The following is a 25,052-nucleotide window of genomic DNA, read 5'->3' as shown; positions in this document are numbered from 1 at the left end:
GGACTTCCATCAGAGCTCTTAGTTCTGGCCACTGCCTATACTGCAGGCTGACTCAGTCAGCCCTGATGCAAACTTACTTTTAGAGAGTTGAATTAGCCTAATGACCAAAGCCAGTTCTGGTCCTGAGTGTTGCATTCTTGCTTGGTCAGGTGGAGGTTAATTTTCAATTAGCTGTGTAGGCAAAGGACTTGAGGACTTCTTTGCTACACCAGAGGTAACATGAAGGTGACTAAAAAGGCACCAAAGGTCTCACATTCTCACAGTGAGTTGCTATAATAATCAGTTGCTACAAGCCACAAGAGAAGAAATTCTCATCTCTTTTTTAGCAGTGCTCCCATTCAAAATTAAATCAATATGTCAAGTGGTCCAACTGTATCTATGTCTATCATTGAATAGCATGTGCAAGGAGCTTCCTGACACACTGTAGGTGCTACTGTATATGATTCCATTCCTCCTTATTACTTGTCTGTTCTGGAGAGCTGGGAGCACCAGGGTCACTGTCTGTGATTTTCCCTCTGGGCTGGTCACTACAAGTTTCCAGGCAGCTGCTGAGTCTGGATAATTTCAGCACCTGGTTGTTCCTCTGTTTTGGGACGTGAGTTGTTTATTCGTAGTGCATCTAGGGCTGATGCTTCTGCCTCGTGATATTTTGCAGCTGGGATGCTTGGCCATCACCTAAGCTGAGGGTAAATGATTAAGAGAGATAGGGTCATGAAAACTGAACTTGTATCTGTTTGGAATCATATCCTCACATAAGCAGGGATGAAATCCAGGCTGTCTTTTGCTTGTATAGAGATCTTTAGTCAATGGGTATGCTGAGCCTCATATGATGCATGGAGAATGGAAAGAAGAAGGAGAAAACACCTCCTGGTCCTTTCTGTGCGATGCTGTCTTTCAGCTGCCAGCAGTGAATGCAGGAGCCCTCCAGTAGCCCTGAGTCACTGGGAAGCCTGGCTAGGCTGGCTCTATGGGACATGAAGCATTGTGGGAATATCTCAGCCCAGAACCAAAACTCTATCTCTTTTACCAAGGGAGGAATCAAATTGTTTACAAACTCAGGCCATTAAAGCAAGCAAATGGTTAAGGATTCTCACAGAAATTTTTGCCTCCTCCAAGGAGTTTTACAGCACAGAGACATTACATTCCTGCTGGCTTTATGTTCAGTGGATACATCAGACCTGTGCCTGCCCAACTTTTTATTTGGAATGCATATAAACAGTGACTTTCCAGGGCCCCTACCACAAGCTAGTGATGAAAATCAAATGATGTTCTCATTTTTTTCTGTTCGTTGTTATACATCTCCTCCAGATTCTTACTTTAGTCTTACAGAAATACGTTCTCTGGCTATAGGTGTCAGCAACCAGCAGCCAGGCAACACAGCCCCTAGGCAACTCTGCTCCCCTGCCTCTCCTTTCACTGAGTCACCTGTTGTTGCCCTTTATGTAACCAACAAGTTCTTACTGTTTCATCACTGCCTTGCAAGGTCTGTGCTCCTGGAGAGATCATCAATATTCATGGGATTTGTCAACACTGTGATTTTATTGATGCATTGAGCATATTGAGCACTTTCCTTGGAACTCCCAGCCCCTGTGTCACTGTCATCTGGGAGAATCCTGGGTTTTATAAAAGAAAGTACTCTGTCATGGTCACAAAGAAAAGCTGGAACACAAGATCCTGGTGCACGCTGTAAAGTCATAAAGCTGTGGGCAGAGGAACCATTTAAATGTTTTCTAAAAATCATGGAAAATACTGCAGTTCTCTTTTCAGTGTTTACAGCATGGCTTTGGGATTGGGGGTTGAAAGTGCTGTGAATGTTACGCACAAGCCCTGCAGTGAGCAATTGTTAGCATGGGATTGGATTGTCTGCAGCTCCCACAGAAAAATTACCACGAGGAGCAGCAGAAAAATCTGAGAAAAGCTTTTTACAATGGGTTTAGCCTCCTTGAGAGGTAGAATGGGCTCTGCAAACTGGCAGGAACAGAACGTACCCAGTGCTCTGAACATGCAGACTCAAGTGGATGGTGCTGGCTGCCTGGCTGTGGGCTGCACTGCCTGCAGCCAAAACCTTTGCCTGCTTGGTGTGGAATTTGGTGACTTCTGCCCTGAACAGCCTGTGAACAGCCCATGCACCAGCCTCCCACAGTTTGTCCAGAACCTGCACTGCTTCAGATTCAGATGAAATACCTCACCTAAGCAGTGATCCAGCTTTGTTGCCTTCCCTGCTATGTTTGGGTGTTCATCAAACCAGGTGTCCGTTCCACACACAGTCAGTGGTCTATAGAACAAACTGATGGGAACACTGACCTATTCAGAGGAAGACAATAAAACAAACTGCTATTTCAGGATGTCTTGTGGCCTTTTCATTGGACAACCTTAATAAAAAAATGCTTATGTTGCTCAGGAAATCTGGTTAGTCTCCATGAAAGAACCTCTCAATTGTTAATCTCATTTCTGCCAGAGACTAAAATTTGGCTGCCGTGATCACTGTCAGCCTGTTGATCTAATATTCGTAATCATATCCGTAATTACACAGCCAATCACTTTTTAACGGGCAGTAGGACCTCTGAAAAATGCATCTGGTTGGGCTAGCAAATCCACCCACTCTAGAGATTCCTGCTTCTAGTTTGTCTTGCTTATGATATTGAACAGTTTGAGAACTTTCACTGTAGTTCACACAAGCCATGATTGATACTGTTCCTCTTCACTGTACAAATGCAGCATTTGCGTAGCATTTGTTTTGATTCTGTTTATCGTGTTGGAATACAGCCAATGTCCCAGTCATGGGGTGAAAGACAGATCAGCTGCTCCAAATATCTTGGGGATGCCCAGTCTGAAGCTAGTTAAGAAGAAGAGAGACAGTCTTCTTACAAGGCAATGAGTCAGATTCTTTTTAAATTTCCTTATAGATAGCATTTTGATTTCCTTATATCTTAAAGACAGCATGTTCATAGCTTGGAATCTAGCATAAGTGAAAAGACCATGACTATACATGCTACAGGTTTTTCTGTCTGAAGAACAGATATTTACTATTAAGAGTTCTACATAAATATCATAATTACTTACTGTACCATGCCTGCTTCTCATCTGCCTGGCTGTGGTTCAGACTAGTACAGGGGAGTTTGTAGTTACTATAGAGATAAAGGCCATAAATTTAGATTCTCAAATGACTAAATGTCAAATTGGGTATCAGAAATCCACCAAAATCCTCTGGGATCACATAATTGTGAATTCCTTCTTGCCACCTCTTGGAAATCATGACCTTCACTTGGCTGTGGGAAATGTCTATAAGAAGTCAGAAACTCCAAAACAAGATTCACAGTGTTGAGCTGTGTTTAAGACATGTTGTGTACTACCTGTTACAGAAGAATCATGGTATCTTTAAAGAATAGACCAGGACCAAAATAAATGGAGTTTTTACTTTTCCTTGATCACAGATGATTCCTGAGACTTATCAGTTTCCTGGGATCACACCACTGCTGCCTAGGTTTCAGAGGAGTGCCCTACTTTTCTTGTAAAATCACTTTGTAGATAATATGGTTTGCATTTGCCCAAGCCCTGGCATGGGGATTTCACCTTTGTTGGGATACTCACTTTCAAAGTCTCGGTTGTTTCTCCAGAAGAATAGCACTTATGTAAAGCAAAAAAGGCAAATAGCATCTTGTTATCAAGAAAACATAAAAAGAGGGGGGAAAAATAATGTTTTTTGTCACTCATATTATAGATAAGGAAACTATTTCATGTCTTTACAAAGTCCTCCCCCCAGAGCAGAGTAGAGGGGAGGTGGACTAAGAGTGGAGGTCAAAATAACAGGAGAGGGCTCTTGGCTCTTGGAAACAGTGAGAGTTCCCGTTGAATTGCAGTAACACCAACTTGGAAGTGTTTCCAATTTACCATTAGTACCAATGCTCCAATAAGAATAGCCAGAAGCCTGGACTGGTTGGTAAAATACCCTGAAGTCCCTGCAAATACTCGGAAACTTCAAAGCTTAAGCAGAAGACAGAAAATGAAGTATAAAAATGTTGACAGCGTTGCTAAGGAACCAATAGCAAATTTGATAGGTTCCCCTTGATTGCTTTCTGCAACCTTTTCAATAACCCTCCCCACAGCTGCCATCAAGACTCTGCCGAGCTGCTGCACAGTCAGGGCCAACCCCACCCAGCTGGCCAGTGGTGAGATAGGAGGATGGAGGGGGGGTGCCTTGAGGGTGCTTACCAGCTTTGAGTAACTAAAATAACAGTACCCCTTGAATGCTCCATCTTTGACAGCTTTGTGCACTTCTGGCATCACATAAGAACCTGAAGTGATGTTTCCAGTCAGTCAGAGCTGAGGGACCACATGAGGAGAGATTTGCACGTTTAGAGGGCACCCTAAGAAAACTCCACAACTGTTATGTAAATAGCTGAACTCAGGGTTGTTTTCAGGGGGTTTACAGAACCATGGACAATACAGTCCTAACAATGCAGGACTAACAAATGGTTTCCAACAGCCACCTAAATGCAGAAAAGGGGGGAGAACTCTGTGACTGTATAATGTAAAATGCACTATTCCCAGCTGTTGGATGCAGAACTGAATTTATTTTATTACAACAGTGCTATATTCAGTCTCAATTAAATCCACTCAAGAGACCCATTTTCAAGTGTTATTCATACTGTATGATCAAATCTTCATTTACAAAAGGAGCATCCTGAGATAAAAAGACCACAAAATGAGTAATTCCTTTTAACAAAAAAATTCCCAAGAAAGCAGGTTTCAACAGAAGGAAATGATGTGCCACATACTACTAGGGAGCAGACAGTCTAAACACTTCACACTATAACCATCGAATCATAGAATGTTTGGGGTTAGAAGGGATCTTAAAATCATCTAATTTCAACCCCTCTGCTGTGGGCAGGGATGTCATTCACTACATTAGGTTGCTCAAGGCCTCCTCCAACCTGGTCTTGAACAGAATATTAAATATATTATCCTGATAGATGTAACATTTGAGTAACATAAAGGAAAGTGATATAGAGAGCTGTATTTACAGCAGGGAATACAGACAAATTACTTAACTATAAACCTACATCTGAAAACCTTTGCCTGGGCTGGCTTTATGTGAGACTGGGAGGGAGAGAAATCTGTATCAGGGAGGGACTAAGTTTTTTTTTTTTTTTAACAGACATGTTTGTAGGAGATAAAACACAGCTTCAGAGCCACAGAACCTACATGGCTCCTATGCTTTTCCAGACAAGACTAGCATCTCCAAATACTCCAGAATTCATTACCCTGCCAATTATTAGAAAAGCCCATATGAAGCAATATCCAAAGAAAACAGGGATTCTTGCATTTCTCATTTGTCACTCCACATGGCAGTACCACACGCATGGGACTAAATTCAGGGCCTTCTTCAGATATTTTGCATAGACAAGATTTCTGCATAACCTCTACAGTACATGCTGACACTTCCATGAAGGGGTTGTGGATCTTATCTTTCAATAAGAGTGTATTTTCTGTGAAAGAGCAGAGAACTAAAAGAAACCACTCCTCAGCAGCTAAAGAAATATCTGTAAGAAACTGCTTCTTGAGGATGACTGACTTGACTAACTCAACAGATTCAATTTGCATTATTAACAATAAACATAATTACATAGATACATCAACAATACTTCCAGATAGTGCTGCAATTACAGGCTGATTGAGCAGACTATGCATCATGAAATCAAAGCCACAAGTACTCAACAGAGAGGTGAGACACTTGTGCAGTATTAGATTACAGTGCTGCAGGAAATGACAGAGGAGCCATTATATTATAGTCAACAGATTAATGCAGAACCAGTGCTTCAGGGAGGAGCAATTAAGCCAACGTGTCTTCAGTTCCAGCAGCAAGGTGGTGAAGCTAATGGCTCCTAGGTTACGTGGGACCTGATGTCTCAGACAATTACTTCCCATTCCCTTAGTGTTCTCTCCCTTCTTTCCAATTTCTACTGCCTTTAATACTCCAGTGCATTCAGCCTGCTTTTCATTGTTAGATTCAGCCTTTCTGTCTGCCTCAGTGAGCTTTGGGACTGTACCTAAATGCTTTCTGACTTCAAGACTCTCCTCCAAACTCCTGTCTTTAATGAAGGCTTTGCTGTGTACTTGTGCAGATGTGCTCTGCCCTCTGGCCTCCCTCTGCACTGCACTGTGAGGAGAGGACCTGGAGCAGGCATAATGACTTTCCTGCAAAGCAGGAACACTTGCAGCATTAGATGAGTAATTATAACAACTCTGCCCTTTCATGACAGAAAACATACGAATCATTATCAGTTAATAAAACAATGGACCACACAGATTTGGCAAACACTTATTACTGTCTAGGAACTTCAGCCTCACTCAGCCAAAGTAGTAGTCAGTAAAATGTTTAGAAAGCATTTGTGTCTTGAGAAATACTGCTTTCTCTGAAATGAAAGGAAAAGCCTGTTTCATGTTTTTCTCTTTACATAAAAAATATTTTACTATCATTTGATTGAGTTCTGCAAAGTGAATCCAACTAATTCATGTAAATATTGATGTAATTACTGAAGAAATGTTCAGTTTGTTAAAACCATCCTCAGCTATCAATTGGTTGGCTCTTAGGAGCACCGGGTGTCTTTTCAATGCCAGCAACCGTTAATTAGCCAGGTGAAGGACTCTCTATTCCGTTTAGATGATAACTCCATAATTGATCACTTCTCTTTTCCTCTTTGCCCCAGACGTAGTAAGTGTCTTGTCACATGGGGTTTTTTGTTCCAGCTTTCCAAAAACTATCAAAAACTCTACAGAATTTGGACCACCTAATATGTTAGATTTCATGAAAATTTAATTTCTTATTGCATTTTCCTGCCACACAACAAGAAGTCACCATAGCAACATCATTCTATGCTCACTGCTGAAGTACCACAGGATCTTCTCTTACCAAAATCTGAGAACCAATAAGCCACACTACCTGGTATTTTGCTAACATCTGCACAGTGAGAAAGGTATTTTCTTCTTATGCTCACTTTCCATTGGGTTTAGGATTCCTCTTTGCTCTTGTTCTGCTCTCACTCCTTGGAATCCTTTGGGCCGAACTTTGCGATCGCTTATGGGAATGTATTTGCCAGTAGGTGAATGAGGTGTCTCTGATACTTCTCACGCTAAGGAAGAAGCAGTTTCACTTCAGCGGTTGGATGGTAAGACTGAGACAGTCTCCTTCAGCCACCAGCCCTGCCTGCAAGACTATGAGGCCTAACTTAGGGGAACTGTATGTTGTTCTGAGACTTCCAAATGGGATTGTATAAAGACATAGGATATTATAAACATAATTTTTAATAAAATTACTTGTTCTGCAATATTCTGAAAGCATGTCTTCAAGGTGTCAGAGTGGAAAGATTCCCAAGAATTTTATTACCAAAATTTTTGAAAGCATCCATGCACTTCAGATGTTTTGAATTCTGCTTGTCTAGTTCCAAGTAATTCCTGCTCTAATAAGTCTGCTTTTCAGTGGTAATCAGACCACTACAGCAACACATATCAGTGGGAGTTGATATCAGATGAGTCAGTAGCCAGAAACTCGGGTGAGCTATCCAAATGAATAGATACTGCAAAAAAAAAAAAAAAACATATTAGTTGTGGCACTAATCAACACCTACCACAGCCAGCAAGTAAACAGGATGGGAGAAATACTTTACAACATGCCAGCACACCTCAACTCCCAGAACAAAAAGGTGAACTAAAAATTATGCCATCCTGTTTATGCTGTAGTTAAGCACAGTGGGATTAATACAGCTCTGAGAGTGAGCACTTGCTGTACTCCTCAATAATTATTTAGCTAAGAAACAAACATATATTTCCGTTTCCTTATGATTCTTGTTTTCAGCAGTTGATAATTTTTCCTTATTTCCTGATCTTCCTCTCTCAAATACACACATTTTAGTGCAATACCTTCTTCAACTGTAACAGTATGTCAGAATGAACTGTGCCCTTTGCAGATAGAAATTGTTTTTTCTATGCCATTCAGCTTGGCATCATTTGCCCTTCAAGTAAACCTTTGATATATTAGATTTGGTCCTTTTGACAGAACGAAAACCAGGTTTGCTCAACTTTATTTAAGGCAGTTGTTAATCTGGAAAATGGACAAACATGTCACTTTCTCCCAAACCTAAATAGGGATATCTGGTTGGACATTTTGACATTTTTCTTTGCAAAGTGTCTGGGGGTTGGTTTTTTCCAAAAGTAAGACTATTGCAAGGGTTGGTTACAATTAATTTCTTTATTCAAAGAAAGCTTGAGAAAAAACTTCAACATTGTCAACTTATTCTATTTGCTTTTTAAAATAAAAACAGTTTCATTAATGCCTTACTCTTTATGAAATTTAGCTAATAGAGAATCATAGAACCATTGGGGTTGGAAAAGACCTCTCATATCCTTGAGTCCAACTGATACTTCAGCACAGCCACCTTCACCACTAAACCATGACCCCAACTCATTCATTTTAAAAGTGATAGATAAATATGTTAAAATGACAAAAAAATGCTTGTACCTGCAGCTCCTGGAGAAGAGCCAGCAGATAACAAGGAACAGGTTCATCGAGTTGTCCTAGGGTGACTTTATGATGCTTGTATCCCCAGTCGCCTGTTCTGTTTATGTTGGATATTGTGGTCTGTGCCTTTGAGACGGGTTCTGAGAGCAAAGTGGGGAGAAAGAGAAGCACTGAGTTTGTTTTCAGAAACTGCTCTCACTCTTCCACATTCCACTCTTGGACGGTGTTGTCTGCAGCACAGACAGACAGTGGGACAGAGATTTCCTTTGCTTTTTGTTGGTTTTAGTTAGCTGAGGCAGAGAAGTTCCCTGGACTGTTTTTCTTCTTTTTCTTGGAACTGTTTAAACCTGTTCTGGAGCTCATGCCTGCAGCCCACTGGGACCCAGGACAGCATTTTCCAGTGCCAGAGGGCATGATAAGAGGCTGAGCAAGCTGAGCTACAGCCCACAGCAAGGACTTTCTCAATTTTGCCATCTCTTTTCAGAACAACAAGAGGTTTTGTTGTTTAATATTATTCAATTTTTTGTGCTTGTGAACACTTTGCTTGTTGAATAAACAGTGTTTTCCACTTTTCTCTGAGAAAGCTTTTCCCCGAGAAAGCTTTTCCCCCAGACCAGTTGGGAGAGGGGCCACTTGGGTTTGCTTTCTAGAGGGACCCCATTTAGAGGTTTCCTCCCAAATTTGCCCTAAACCAGAACAACAGCGCAGCATGGAAGTTACTCTGGCTGATGACACCAACGTCGTCCACCCCGTGCATGAGCTCCATGTTTAGAGAATAGTCCTTCCTGCTTCCATCTGCCCAGCCCTGCAGCCTTCCAGGGACCAGTACATGTTCACCCAATGGCACAGTGTCTTCCAACTTACATGGCCAAGAAAACCAAAGAAACACGTGCAGCCCTCCTACTGCTGTTCTTATACAATCTCTTTAGGTGGTTTGTAACACCTAACAGTCTCCTTCCTAAACTACCCTTCATAGCCATCCCTCTTGTTGGAGAGGTAAGATTCATGTGTCCAGTAAGATATTGCCTTTCCATGTGGATGAAAAACACTCAATTCTGTTTTCACAGCATTTCAGAAAATGTAACATTGTACTCCAAGTTTAAATAACAAACCTCTTAAACTAGTTATTGTTAAAATTAAGTGCATCAGCTACTTTTAAAGAATGGTCTCAGCAAGCCTTCATATATAACCTTGTTCTAAACAATATTGTAGTAATCAAAGTGTCAAAGCAAGTCTGTAGCTAATGCTGTCAAGATAATTGATTTTTAGTATACCTAAATGTTGCTTTAATGTGGTTGCTGCCAAGAAATAAAATTTTACAACAGTAAACTATGCATAAATACATTTAGGAATATAATAAATGCCAACTCAGATTGTGTAAACGGAGGATTGCATATGCAAGAACAGGAAGTCCATCCAGTTTTTTTCTAGCCATGCAGAAAATATAATTTTCAAATTGTTTAGGAAGTAAGAGTGTAAGTGTCGGGGGCTTTCCCCGACATTCAGGTGGTTTCAGGGTCCTTTGCTCCCCTGCACAGCTCCGAGCCAAGCCGAAGGAAGAGACAGAGTTCTCAGGTTTAGAGTTTTCAATGTTGCATACTTCATTTATTGTTTCTTATCTTACCATTTTCTCAGAGTCCGACAAAATGTTCGCAGCTGCATGGACTCCTCACGTCTCCCCCCGAGCTGGGTCATCCTTATGTTTTATACTAATTGCTACGTATTTCTTGTTTACTATTTCTTACCAATGTCTATCACTATTACTAAAAGGGTCATCTTTACTTTGACCCAATCCTCACTAACTACTTTGTCACTGCAGAAATGAAGAGAGGGAAGGAGAAGGAGAAGAAGAAGAAGACAACGCCCCAGATTCTCCATCTTGTCCCCATTCACTTCAATGCTAGGAACCTAAAATTACTATTTTCTCACCCTGTGATAAGCTAAACTACTATTTTTCACATTCTTGTGGCCTGTAAACCTTCTCTCAGTGTAGGAAGTTTTTCCCATGGACTGAGATCAAAGCCAGTGTCTCTCTGAGCTCTGGGCTGGGGTCCCAGACCCCCCTGCCCAGGTCCCTGACCCTCCAGGGCAACCAAAGGAATGCCCTGGACTCCAACATGTAAGGACTCCTATTTTAGCATCTCCTTTCCAATGCACAGTAGAACCTGTCCACTTTGGTGATTGTTTCAATTTAAGAAGCTGAAGAGTCTCACTGGAGTCTTTGGTACCACCAGTGGTGGGAACATGCATTGCTGTTTTAGAGAGGTAAGCTCATGGCTGCAGCCCTTACCTTCTCTGCTACAGCTGCTTGGTACTAACCCAGAGCCATGAAGCTGCACTAAAGATGAGCATCCTTCTGGGCTCTCCAGTGAAATGAGGAATGAGCAAGGTGACTTAATTTCCTGTTTCCTCTCTTCCCTTGGGTAGCAGCCTGGCCATCACAAGGGAACAAAGGCAGGGTGAGAGCTCTTTGCACCTTGGGGGTGCAGCAGAGTCACTGCAGAGGCGGCTGAAGCTGCTCTCATCCACACTGGGAGCAAGGCACAGACCATCAGGAAGGCACAAGGACCACAGCCCTTTACAGCTAAGAAACACAACACTGTGTCAGGGCAGACCAGAGAACTTAGGACTGGTGACTCAGGTCATGAAACATCAGGTGAATCATTTCTATAGGAATGTCATCTTTGTGAGTACCCAATAATTCACATCAAAGGGGTTTTAGCTAAGAGCCATTGATGTAGTTAGGGCTGAAGCTTGTTGGCTTCCACTTCTTTTTGAAAATGAACTGGCTCACATGTATAGTACAGACTTCAGGAAAAACAGTGGAGGTGAAGGTGATATTCCTATTTTTAAAACCATATTTGAGTCTTGGTGATGGGAGAAGGAGGAAGCAATCATATTGCCTGACATCAGACATTTGAGCACCTTAATTTTAAAAAGTCATGTCCATAGTTTCATGGATGGACAATGTAAAGTAACAGACTCTTCCAGAAGGTGAGAAGCCTTATTCTGAGTTTGGGAGAATTTTTGCTGAGTTGTTTCTGTGAGGAGCCCACAAGGATTAGTATTCTGCTAATGAATATCCTTCACATTGTTACTTGCCAGTTCGTAGGTGGTAGGAATACCTTCAACTTCTAAACTGTTTGAATAACTTGTAATCAGCAGAGAAGCTTAATGGTTAATTTGGTACATTGACTCATGCACACTTAAAAAAAATAAATACCGATGGTCCTTAAACCCTCGCATTTTTATTAACTTATTGAAGGTGTTGTAAGTTCAAAGCACATTTATGAAAAGAGAGAGTCTAAATTGCAGTTTTTTACCACTATATGTAGCTGCAATAGCAAGATTAATATTTTTCCAATCTGTAGATTTATTTCATTTTATGAAAACATAAAAAGCTCTAGGCAGCTAGACATATACTAAGAAAGACAAATTAGCATCAACAACATAAGCAATTCTAGTAATTTCCTGTATGTGCAAAGGGAAAATAAACCTCTTTGATATTTACTAATCCCAAGCCCAATATTCCCCCAGCCCTCAGCTGCCCTCTTCCTCCTCAACAGCCTGGGAACAGAGCTGGAGGCTTTACAATATGCCTAAAAGATCAGCAGTAAGCTTACTGCAGAATAAAGAAGAGGGGCAGAAAAGACAAACTAAAAACAAAGCACAAACTCCCCACCCTCTCTGAACAAGTTTTGGTATTTTTTGATACAAAGAGTTTTTTTGATGCCCCTGAGGCTATGTTCATCTTTAACAAACAAGGACTGTGTGTTCCTTCCTGTTACCCCTGCTCATTCTTCTGGGTTTTTTCCCTAATAAGCATAACCCTAGAAATCAGAGGCACTTAGATGATTTTTATTGTTTTTACAATATTTATTGTTTAAAGTTCCTAATTTGACTTTATCTGTATTCTGCAACCAAACCAAAATTGTGGATGTGTAAAGTTAAGGCAAGCAGCCAGGTTACAGAATCACATTTCAATTTCACTTCCAGTTTGCCAGCATTATTCACCCCAAGAACTGAAAGCTGTTAACCAGATCACCCCAAGCAGCGTTTCCCATCTGTGGCTCATGTTTTGTCACAGCTGCTCCATAGTATGTCTTTAAGTGAACGAGCTGGGAGACAATCTTGACAACATCCTTTTACAATTGCTCCCATAGATAATCTCCTAATGTTTATTAATACTACAAAACCAGATACGCTGTCACAGATTTGTCTTGTCAGCTTACAAATGGAAAGTTCAGCTTTTACATTCATCCTACACCCCTACCATTTAGGTCAGTTTATGCCATAATCCTCACTGTTAAAATGTCTGCGAAGCTACACGGCACTAAAATCAGGCTTTCCAAGGGAAAAAGGTGATAAGAATTCTCAGTCGTAACCAGAAGTACCAATTACAGGTATAATTTGAAATAAATATGGGTATATCTCAGTCTAAAGGGAAGTTAAAGGGAGGAAAAATTGTGTGAGGGAAGGTTCTAGAATCTTTACATTGTTAGGTTAAAAGAAATACAGATGCAATCCTGTGAGACTGTGAACTCCAAAAAGTGAATGTTATTAAAGCAAAGAATACCTGTTATATTTAAATTCATTTCAATGTCCTTAAAAGTTACAGAACAGCTGATACTATAACAAAAAGGCAGCTAATTCATAAAACAATAAAAACAATAGAAAAGTCAAACTAAATCCACAGTGCACAACAGTAACGCTTGTGAGCAAATGGAACAAAACCAAAGCAAATTATCAAAACTTCACACCTTTCTACACAGCTCAGCCAGTTACATTAATAATTAATAAAGTTCCCTACTCAGACAGGAATTTTAGAGAAAGTGTGAAAGAAAAAAAAAAAAAAAAACCAAAAAAAACCAACATCAAACAAAGCAAAACAATCCCACATCTTATTGTCTGCTGTAAACTGAAGCCTCTTTGCACAAATGCTCTGATCTCTACACTGAAAGCAGTGACGGATGTACATATAATCTCTGTGCTGGTTAACTGGGTGAGAGCAGGCTCTAAGTATTTTTAGACGATGCTCTTATCTTGGCTGTATCCTTTCTGCTGATAGTGATGCTCTTTCAGCCCGAAGCAGAGGGAGTACGTGAAGATGCCCCCGGAGGAGCAGGAGCTTTGGTTCCCGCAGGCAGACACAGAGCAGCTGCTGCGGCCCCGCACCGGGCGGGACCTCTGGCGCAAAGGAATGGTGTACAGCGGGAATGACCCCAAAGCGGCTTTGGTTCGGGGTCGGGCCGAGCTTTACCTCTGGGAATGTCAAAACCAGACACAGACACTGCGAGTTTCTGCTGCATTTCCCCAGGAATATCACAGACCAGTAGAACCAGACCAGAAAGTTGGTTTTGGGGAGGGATGTCCTGAAAACTTTGCCCATGTTCTTGGAAGTGCTGCCACAAGAAAAACAATTCTTACAGCGCACACAAAAATGTTTTAATATTGACTAGCTGACGCAAGAGATGGAAGGAAGGATCAGATCTAGGAAAAAAAACCCGTGTAACTTTAAACACAGGGCATGGGGATTTGCCGCTCCTCTCCCTCCGCTTCAGCTCTGCGCTCCTCACGCACGCACACGCTCAAACCGCGGGCACGCGGCGCCCCCTGCCGGCCGCTGCCGGCACCACAGCTGCGCGCCCGCGGGGACCCGCGCTCGGCCCCGCCCGCTCCCTTGTCCCTCGCCGCTCTCCGTAGTGACGCGGTCGCGGCCTGTGGCGGAGTTGTCGGGGCGGTTCCGGGGCGGTCGCGGCGCGATGGTGAGAGCGGTCCTGGCCCCCGGCCCGGCCCGGCACCGAGCGCGGCCTCGGGGAGGGGGGAGCGCGGCTCTGCCTGGGCCACCGAACCGGGGCGCCGCGCCCCTTCGGGCTCTGCCGCCAGCGCCCCGCGTTCTGCGGAGTCACCGCCGGCGCTCCGGGCCGCGGCCCGCACAGGGGGGAGCGCGGGCGGTGGGGCCGGGCCGGGCGGGACACTTCTTTTTATTTTTGGACAATAAACGGGAGTTTGTTAGCGCTTTGTTTAGACGGGAGAAATCCAGTTAGGGGATTTTTTGCGTGGAATTGCGCGTAGGCTTCTCGATTTATAGAACTGTACATATATTTAGGTGGTTTTTTGTTTTTTTTGTTTTTTTTTTTTTTTTGTTTTGTTTTTTTTTTTTTTTTTTTTTTTTTTTTGTTTTGTTTTTTTTTTTTTTTTTTTGTTTTTTTTTTCTTTTGTCTAGGGTCAAAGCCAGAGTGGTGGACATGGTCCTGGTGGTAGCAAGAAGGATGACAAGGTAACTGAAACCCAAATTAATATTTACAGAATGAGTTACCAGTGTGCTCCTACAGAGCCTGGCTGCAATAGGCTTTTAAAATTTACTTTTTAGAAATTAGTCCTGTATTTGAATCTGCATAAAATTATGCTCTTGCTGGCTCTGATGAGGGTCTTTTCTGGGGGTACATTGGAGAAACCACATGTTGTTCATAAATAAAAAAGGGAGCTTAAACTGAAATTTCTTGCCGATTACTTGTTTTGCAAAAAAATAAAACTATAAATGTGTCAGGGTTAGGAAAGCCTTCAAGCTGTCGCTTAAGGAACTGTTATTGGCTTGAAAGTGACATCACACAGTGATCTGCAGTAGGAGTGTACTTCACGCTGTGGGACATGAGGGGCCTCCCTGGTCTCCTTTGGCACTGGAAGGACAGTGTACACGCCAAGCAGGGTCTAGGCTGGGAAATGTGTCTGATTTATTGATTGAAGTGCAGCAGAAAGGTGGAGATTCAATATTTTTCTCATTGTCTCGTTTATTAGTTTTGTTTGTGATTTATTTCAGGCTTGAGCCTTGCATGTCCTGTATTCGCTGAAAACTGGCAGAAGTTTAAATTAGAGAGATGTAAAATATGCAGGAGAAGAAGTTTTTAAACTTTTTTTTAAAAATAAGAGTTATGTTTCTTTCGGGCTTCCTGCTACAGATCATAAGGAGAAAGTTTTGTTATGAAGTCCTTCACCTTGAGCTCTTTTTTAGTCTTCACTTAACACCTGTGTGTATTGTTTCATTGCTATTATCCCTGTTTTTTTTTTTTTTTTTTCTTCTTATGGGATTCTTTTTATTAATAAGGATAAGAAGAAGAAATATGAACCTCCAGTTCCAACCAGAGTGGGGAAAAAGAAAAAGAAGACCAAGGGACCAGATGCTGCCAGCAAACTGCCCCTGGGTAAGCATTCTGCTTCCCCTGCAGAGCTGTGGCCTGTCTGCTCTTCAGGAAGCACAGAGCTCTTTCTCCTCCAGATCTGCCCCTGTGGAGGTCACTAACACTATGCCAAATATAATTTTATTTCTAATTAACATATAGAAGCCCCCCACAGCATAAGATTATTGTTTCGCAAGATGCAGCCCGTGAATTTCCAGGTAAGAGAAACTAAACTGAGGAAGAACACAGGGGAAACATTAAATCTGTTTTTCGCCTGAGGTTACAGTGGGACAAGTAAGGTAGAAGTTACAGTCAGGAAAATAAAGGATTTCTAGTAATGTATTAGTGGTTAGTTGGTACCACGTCAAACTTATTATAAAATACTGTGATTCTGCTTTGGTTACAGTGACTCCTCACACACAGTGCAGACTCAAGTTGTTGAAATTGGAGAGAATTAAAGATTACCTCTTAATGGAGGAAGAGTTTATCAGAAATCAAGAACAGATGAAACCTTTGGAAGAAAAACAAGAGGTGAGGCTGGAGTGAGCTGTTACTGCTAATGTTACGAGTAAATGCTCTTAATTAATGTGAGCTATTCCATGCCAAAGCAGTGGAAATAAAGTACCACCGGTGTGCGAGTTGATACAAACATATCGGGTTCATCACAGTTCCTCATTAATTGGCTAAATTGTTTTAGACCAAGTACGGATCACTACAGATGAAGCCATGGGAGTTGTTTGTTCTTTAATGCTGTGTCAAAGTGCAGCTCAGAGATGTCCATCAACAGAGAAAGAAGATTCTAGTTATTCACATCCACATAAATGGTGTCCGTAGGGTAGGACTAAATTAATAGTGGATTTTGTTACTGACCTCTGTCTTTTTGGGGCAGTAGAACAATAGGAAAGACTGGTTCTGCTATGTTCTGTCTGAACTGTTGAGCCAGTGTTGCACAAGAATGTTTTCACCTGTGTTGTTCAGTTGTTTCTTGGATTTTTCTTGACCACAGGAAGAAAGGTCCAAGGTGGATGATCTGAGAGGAACACCGATGTCTGTGGGTACCTTGGAGGAGATCATTGATGACAACCACGCTATTGTGTCCACATCAGTGGGATCAGAGCACTATGTCAGTATTCTGTCTTTTGTGGACAAGGACCTGCTAGAGCCAGGCTGCTCTGTTTTGCTAAATCATAAGGTGAGTTGCTTTTATAAAATCAAGTTTCTTAAAAGTTCTTGTACTATTTTTCACTGACCTTATTTTTCTGAAGGCTGCAGGAGAGAATGCTATTTATTTCACACACCTAAATAAGTGGGCATAGGGATTAGACTTCAGGTTGTATTAAAAATGCTGCTTGCCTTCTTTGACAACTCTTAATTCTTGAATTAGGTTCATGCTGTGATAGGAGTCCTGATGGATGACACAGACCCTTTAGTGACTGTGATGAAAGTAGAAAAAGCTCCTCAAGAAACATACGCTGACATTGGTGGCCTTGACAACCAAATTCAAGAAATCAAGGTATTCAGTTGTACTCATTTACAGTTAAGCCAGCAATGTAACTGTTGTGCTAGGAGCTGAGAAGGGAAACAGCAGGACTGGCTGCTGTTCCTGTAGTGTTATCCTTTATCCTTCTGTGGTGCATTTCTTCATGAGATTTCACTAGGCGGACTCGTGGACCTCACTCTTTTAAGCAGGTCACCAGAGACTGTGCACAGGAACCTTTCACAGTTGCTCAGGAACCTATAGAGCCCAGAGCTCATAAAATCTCTCTAATAGCTTCTTTTTTTGCAACATGTGAAGTTTCAGTAATTGCAAGATGAGAGTTAAATTGTAAAACTGCAGAGATTATTTTGAGTGTCTGCTGCCCTCCAACTTAAGGATTTAGTCTCTTAGGCAATTGCTTGTTTTGTTTTTGCATTTATTTGTTGTTCGGTTGGGGTGTGTTGTGTTGGTTGTTTTTTCCCTACCAGCAGAACTCTGTCTGAACCTTGCTAAAACTCAACCCTTTTATTCTGGGTAGGTGTCTAAAACCACAAATGCTCTTAAAACCTATGGTATCCTGTAACTCTTTAGAGAAGGCACCCTTTCCTAAAGGGTTCCCTGGCTCCAAGGGCAACTGTGGGTGTTTGGGCTTCAGGAACTCCAGGGTTCTAATTTGGGATGATGCATTGAGGAGGGAGGGGGGAATGTTCACTGCTGCTCTAGCACATGTCAAGTAGGAATACCTGTGCAGATGGAGTAGTTGTCTGCCTTAGAATTGGAGGTAACAGAGAGCCATGCTGTTCAATGTCTGTCTTGAAATCATTAAAGTTCTTTCTACCTTCACCGCTTTCATTATTGCCGTTCTGAAGATCCCTACAGATCTTTGTTGGAGACCGCTCAGTCTTATAAAAACGTGTTTGTGTTTCCTGTGTTTCAGGAGTCTGTGGAGCTTCCTCTCACCCACCCTGAATATTATGAAGAGATGGGTATAAAGCCACCCAAAGGAGTCATTCTTTATGGTCCACCTGGCACAGGTATTCTACAGTTCAGTAACACTTGTGCTGAGATAACACAAGTAAAATAATTCACACTTGGTTAGTATTTAAAGTATTGACAAGTCTGTCACACGTTTCATGCAACTGTTTTGTTAGGGCACTTTTTCCTTTCTCTTTCCCTTCTCTGCAGACTAATGACAGTGTTTCTTTCCAACTCAAAACAGGCAAAACTTTACTCGCCAAAGCAGTGGCAAACCAAACGTCAGCAACCTTCCTGAGAGTGGTTGGTTCAGAGCTCATCCAGAAGTACCTGGGCGATGGCCCAAAGCTCGTGCGCGAGCTGTTCCGCGTGGCCGAGGAGCACGCCCCGTCCATCGTCTTCATCGACGAGATCGACGCCATCGGTACCAAGAGGTACAGTGTGCGCTGCCCACACGGGGAGCGCCGGGGCAGCTAAAGCTTTCCTAGAAACGCTGCTTTTGCAGCTCTGCTGAGACTCGGGTTCTTTGCTCTGCTACCCTCTGTATACACTGGTTTGATATAAGCATTTGTAACGAGTAACGCTTCAAATAACTTCTGTGGAAATGCGACATATCACAGCTTTTTCATACTAAATAGACGTGACCAGAGAGAACCTCTGTTCTCCTGCTATGTGGCAGCATCTCTAGGAGTGTCAAAACCAGAAAGAGACACTGTGTATATGGGATCCTCTAGCTGCAAGTCCATATACAGTAATTGGCTTTAGTGATCCAGTGGCAAAGCTGAATATTCAATATACAACGTATCCATTTGTTGTTTGCCTCTCGAGTAGGTGGCTAAATACTTCTTCTCTGAGAGTATTTTACAGAAGGTTACACAGCTTATGTCATGGAGAAGCATTGCTTGTGCCACACTAAACTGCTCTTCAGCCCATATCCAAACTGCATCACTTTGAAAATTCTGTAGGTTTGTTGGAACTGGCTAGTGCAGATAGTCTTTGAAGTAGTCAGTGTTTTTTAAATAAATTAAAAGATGCTTATACATGTTTACTACATGGCCACCAGCCCAAAGTGCCGCTAGCCCAAAGTCCCAGCTGCTGCCTTTTGTATGGATGTATGTGCTTTTAAGAATTAGTTTTTTCCTCTTTTATGTTGATTTTTTTGGGTGGGAAGAAGGTACTTCCAAATATATGACAAACATGGAAAAAAACCAGATTTCCTTCACATGATGGCTGTTGCATTCCCCAGCTACAAGAATACTTCAGTGTCTCTTTGCTTACCTAGATTTCACAACATTTTTCTGAAAACCTATGTTTTGTTTCTATGGAAAAACATTATTTTTTTATTTAAATCTCTTATGAATGTTTACTAACAAAATATCCCTCTCCCCTTTTGTTTATACCTTTGTGGCAGTTGCCCAGTGCTTTTTCTGACTATGCTTTTTTTTCTTAAAGGTATGACTCTAATTCAGGGGGTGAGAGAGAGATCCAGCGCACAATGTTGGAGCTGCTGAACCAGCTGGATGGGTTTGACTCTCGGGGGGATGTTAAAGTTATCATGGCTACAAACAGAATAGAAACACTGGACCCAGCTTTAATTAGACCAGGTAAGGGACTTCCCTGCTGTGTATGCTTAAGCCACTTTTCTTGTGAAAGACTTACCATAACTTGACAAGCACAGCCTGGTAAAAAGACTGCAAGTTTGTTCTTATTCACCATCTCATCTATTCTGGTGCATCTGTTGAAATCAGAACCCATTCACAAGCTTCTGAATAGGAGAAAATCTTTGAAAGAGAAGAAATGTGCTAATTCCTTTACATACACATAAACAGTTTGAATATTCTTCCTTTCTATTAAGATGGCACAGCCATTTTAAGTAATTGTTAAGCAAGCTATGTGCAGCAGCTGGGGAAGGCAGGGCAGCAGCACCTGTGTTGTGGTGGTGAGAGCCTTAGGCCTTACCAGGGACAGCCTGGATCCTGGTGCAGGGAAAGCAGGCTGCTCCTCACTGACCTGGCACACTCCTGCCGTTCGGGGGATGAGTGAGGGAGGTGAGCTTGAGCAGGCACAGGTAGTATTTTTAAATGGTCACTAAAAATTTATCAGAGCATAGTGTGTCTGTGGTGCCTGTTAAATTGGAAGGTAGAAAAGAACACAGATCAAAGGAATAAGCTGAAATACCTCCATGGTACGAAGTTGCTGAGGTATGTGTTTGGTCTGGTTTTGTCATCATTTAGTTTTAGACCCTTCAGCTCAAAGCCAGTGCTGTTGGAGTACAGAGGAGATAATACTATGCCAGAATTGAAAGAGGTAGTCTCACCTTGCTTTCTATTCCAAGACATGATTCATTGTGGCAGGAAGGCTCATGGAACTGTTTAGGTTGGAAAGAACCTTTCAGGTCATTGAGTCCAACCATTAAGCTGACACGGCCAAGTCCACCGCTAAGCCACATCCCGAAGTGCCACTTCTACACCTCTTTTGAGCACTTCCTGGGATGGTGACTTCATCACTTCCCTGGGCAACCTGTTCCAATACTTGACAACCCTTTCCATGAAGAAATTTTTCCTAATATCCAATCTAAACCTCCCTATGTGAACTTTAGGCCATTTTCTCTTTACCTGGTACCTGGGTGAAGAGACCAACCCCCACGTGGCTACAGCGTTCCAGGCAGTTGTAGAGGGTGATAAGGTCATCCCTGAGCTTCCTTTTCTCCAGACTAAACACCACAGATGTTTCTTCATGTGTTCCTGATAGGACTTGTGCTCCAGACCCTTCCCTGGCTCCATTGCCCTTCTCTGGACATGTTCCAGCTTAAGAGTTACTGTCAGTCAAATCCTGCTGTTTCCAACAGCTGCATGCAAAAAAACCCTGCATGCAAAAAAAGACTGAACTTTTCTTTTGTACAGGACGTATTGATAGGAAAATAGAGTTCCCTCTGCCTGATGAAAAGACAAAGAAACGAATCTTTCAGATTCACACAAGCAGGATGACGTTGGCAGATGATGTGACTTTGGATGAGCTGATTATGGCAAAAGATGATCTCAGTGGTGCGGATATTAAGGTCAGTGCACATCACCATTGTTTGTACTTCAAAACAAACAAAAAAAAATCTCATTTTTGCTGCATCCAAAACTGGTCATTTGAACTGTTTGCCAATTTTCTGTGCTTACTGAGAGACAGTGGGATGGCTTTAAAATACCTTTTATGAGTGCCAGGTACTCTGCTTTGCAAATGGGAAATTATCGAAATCATAATTGTGAGCTAGGTTGTGCTGGTAAGAGTATGTACCTGTGTTACCTGAATATGAAATTTTAAAGTAGCAAAGTAGAAACTAAAAGGACAATGTGGAATCTTGTGCAAGGTGTCTTAAACATTACTTAAGATAGTCCCTGAAAGTGCTACTTATCCTGTACTATGTTGCAAAGCAGATAAAAATGAAACTGTATATTAGGAAGCTTCAGCCATACCCTGTCAGCTTTTAGATAGAGCAGATAGAGACCTTGCTACAGTTACCACACTCATGAGCTTAAACCAACATGACACAACTGTCACCTCCCCGCAGAAGGATCACACAGCTGCATGTGTCTGTCGTTGCTGCCTTTCTGTCAGGGTAGTGTTAACTCTTGACTACTTCTGTCCTTTTGGACACACTCATCTGGCTTTTTCCAGCCTGCTTCAGTGCTACAGAACAGTATCAAACTTAAGAATGTAGATTTTGTTAACACTTCTCACTTCTACAGTTACTGGAGCAGTGGGAAGATGCAGCTGCATGCGAGGGTGTGTTTTGAAGGGGTTGCACACAAAGTGTAACTATTTTTGTTTCCTGTGTTGCAGGCAATTTGTACAGAAGCTGGATTGATGGCTTTGAGGGAACGGAGAATGAAAGTAACAAATGAAGATTTCAAAAAGTCTAAAGAGAATGTTCTCTATAAAAAGCAAGAGGGAACCCCTGAGGGACTGTATCTTTAAGTCATCTCTCTCTTAGGGATCTATACAGAACTTTCTGTGTTGATGAGTCTTGTGTAAAACCACACAGCTAGTTTGCATTCATCAACAGGTTAAAAGCTGGTGGCTTGTGGGTTTTCAGTCAGTGTAACTCCTCCCTTCCCAATAAAACAGTTCAATTCAAATAAATGTTTTGGTGGCAAAGCCCTGCTATTTACATGGAACTGTCTGTTGCATTCTCTGACTCTCAAGAAAAAGTGCTTGTCTCGGTGACCCACATCACCTGGGCAGGGAGCAATGCAGGTGGCCCAACTCTTAGTCCTCCTTAGGCATGGCAGTATCTTACAACTACTCTAGCATTGCTGCTGTTCTTGATTACCTTCTTATATCTTTTTTTTTAGGGGCTAACTAGGACAAGTGTCACTTTTGAGTAACCTCAAGTGTCATCAGTCATTTATACATGAAAACCAGTGACAAATATGCAACCCTGAGTAACACTGAGATACGCTGGAAAGGTACCCATCTCTAGCACTTGCAGCTTTTAAGAGAGCAAGATGTAAGTAGTAGTTCATTAGTAATCTTTAAACATCTAAGCGTTTGCATAGGGTGCTTGTAAGATGACTGTTTATAAATTTGTTTTTCCTAAAAGGGTTTCAGTTTATTAGATAAACATCCAAGTCAAGAATGTCTTTGTAAAAAACCAACACAGTAGGAACAGGTTCAAGGACCCCATCCTGCCCATGGCAGGATGTGCACGTTCATAAGGCAACAGCCCCAGTGCTAGAGGTGCAGGGTCTGGCATGCAGCAGATGTGCAGAGAGATTCTAACTGCATCTCCCATGCTTGGTGTTCTACAGCAGAACCTCGAATTCTTCCCCTCTACACAACTCTGTTGCCTTCAGCTCTATTCCCTGAGGGCTGGGTGGCTGTTGGCTCAGATGTAGCCATGCACACACTACTTAGGAAGTATCCTGTGTAGTACACTAATGTGAAGAGCTTGTTAAATTCTAAGTAATTAACTTCCCAATGTTTTACATGTGATCTTTAAGGTTTATAGAAAAGTTCCACATGCAAATGAGTTATGCAATGTGCAGTCTTTGTTCTGGGAACTTTCTGTGGGAGCAAATGTGGGCCAGTAACAGATGGTGGAGAGTTACACCAGAGCAATGCCTCTGCTCACTGCCAGTGCTCCAACAACAATGGCAGCAGCAGGGCCAAGAGATTTTATTTTTTCTATGTAAAAAGTATGTGGGTCATTGTTAAAAATGAACCCTACAGATGAATGGAGTCCTTTATTTAATCTGGATGACAGAAATCCTGAAATAGAATTGTTTTTCATCTGGAGCTTGAAAAACAAGTTTTATTACCCATTCTTATAAACCTTAGGAGATCTTTCTCCTTGGAAAGGTCACAAAAAGCTAGGGATTTTTTAGCACTTTCTAATCATGGCAGCTGATTTCCCTGTTGCTTGAGGGGCTGAAGAACTTTATGACACATGTGGCAAGCAAGGCACTTTTTATTTGGGACATGGCTGTTACTGCTGGCTCAAAGCAACAGCCACAAAGAGATGGGTTCATCTCCCTGAAGAGCAGCTGCATTGCATTAAATGAACCCAAGGACTCTGTTCTAGTGCCCTGTCTGCCACCACAGGAACTGAAAAATACACGTTTGAAAATTCAGTTCTTAGCTTTTGCAGCAGAATTTAACTGCTGCCACTTCTGCCAGTTTCTGCCCTTGACGATCAAGACCAAAGTAATAAATAGAGAATGTGAACAGCAAGTATATTCCCCCCAAAGACAGGAAAGCTACTGGGATCTGAATTAAAAGGCAGGACTTGCTCCAGGAAGCCTCTGACCATCAAAAGGAAGGAAGCAGCCCAAGTGCTGCTTTGGGAGAAAACTGCAGAGGAAAGGACAGAAAAGTGACGGATACAGAAGTCATTGCGGCCATCACTGTAAGTTTTCAAATGTGACTGCAGAGAGCTTGTTAATCTCATCTAGGCTTCCTGTCCCACAAAAGGTTGGACCAGATGATCTTTCAAGGTCCCTCTCAACCTGGGTTCCTCTGTGACTCTAAGCAGGAGCTCAATCAAGCTTCTCCCCTCCCCATGGCCCTTTCAGAGGTTCAGAGGAAATGGCATTCTGCTCTGATGGGAAAGCATTAACAAACACAGGCATACTTTGTCATTTTACTGTTCAGGGTACAAAGTAATTTCTACCTCCAATTCAGGAGCTCTGTCATTTTTGTAGAAAGTAAAGATTTAAAAAATACACTATATTTTTCACAAAGACTAATCAATTACAGCAAAACCAGCATCACTTGCAACTATATCAATATTATAAGGCGCTTCAAAAGTGCTGTAATGCCATTTAAAATTACACATATTCCTTCAATATTTAAAATAATTTTAGCAAGGAATAAATGAAATGCAGCCTGAACTAAAGTGTATTCTATCTTGTATCACAGTGGCAATCCCAAGCCAGAAGTTGTACGTCTTGGTCCAGACACAGTTTCATGTGTAACAGGATCTCACCAGCCAGATCCCAACTGCTTTAGTGCTGCTAGTGACAATTAGTTTTTTCATGAAAAATGTCTGAAGCAGTTTTGGGTATTCAGTGGCTGCAGGTATACTTGTTTCAGATGGAGACCCAGTTTCTGAGTCCTTAGGTCTCAAGAGTTGGGATGTTAAACAATCCTTGCCCTGTTTCACCATGCTCAGTTTTACAAAATAAATATATAACACAATTGTATCTTTAAATTGCTACCATATTTCATATTACTTCTCTAGGAGCTTGCTAAAAGTCTCCTGGAATATAAGCTACTTTTTAATAATCATAGAAGACTATGCCTTCTTGATGAGAAACAAATACAGATCAATCCTCTACTTCTCTTAAAACAATTGCCTGGATTTGAGTCAAAGCAAGTATTCAATTACAAATATTTGCTTAGAAGTGAGCTGCCT

At 41.8% G+C, this 25,052-nt stretch overlaps 1 protein-coding gene across 1 annotated transcript; it reads left to right on the top strand.

Moving 5' to 3' along the window:
• Nucleotides 1–14,197: 14,197 nt before the first annotated feature.
• On the top strand, nt 14,198–22,314 carry PSMC1 (proteasome 26S subunit, ATPase 1). The gene is made up of 11 exons (XM_040067422.2): nt 14,198–14,283; nt 14,745–14,798; nt 15,624–15,720; nt 16,103–16,227; nt 16,703–16,888; nt 17,081–17,209; nt 18,111–18,207; nt 18,393–18,582; nt 19,601–19,752; nt 21,052–21,206; nt 21,980–22,314. The coding sequence occupies exons 1-11, from the start codon at nt 14,281–14,283 to the stop codon at nt 22,112–22,114; spliced, it is 1,323 nt and encodes a 440-aa protein (XP_039923356.1). The 5' UTR covers nt 14,198–14,280; the 3' UTR covers nt 22,115–22,314.
• Nucleotides 22,315–25,052: the final 2,738 nt, after the last annotated feature.

The sequence above is a fragment of the Hirundo rustica genome, chromosome 6 (genome assembly GCF_015227805.2).
Source record: "Hirundo rustica isolate bHirRus1 chromosome 6, bHirRus1.pri.v3, whole genome shotgun sequence".
NCBI lineage: Eukaryota > Metazoa > Chordata > Aves > Passeriformes > Hirundinidae > Hirundo > Hirundo rustica.
The sequence above is the reverse complement of the archived record's forward strand: the minus strand, read 5'-3'. Positions and strand labels throughout refer to the sequence as shown.

Coding starts and splice junctions, on each gene's coding strand:
- PSMC1 (XM_040067422.2), top strand. Junction 16,228..16,702: donor CTTTGGAAGAAAAACAAGAG/GTGAGGCTGGAG, acceptor TCTTGACCACAG/GAAGAAAGGTCCAAGGTGGA. Junction 18,208..18,392: donor TTATGGTCCACCTGGCACAG/GTATTCTACAGT, acceptor AACTCAAAACAG/GCAAAACTTTACTCGCCAAA.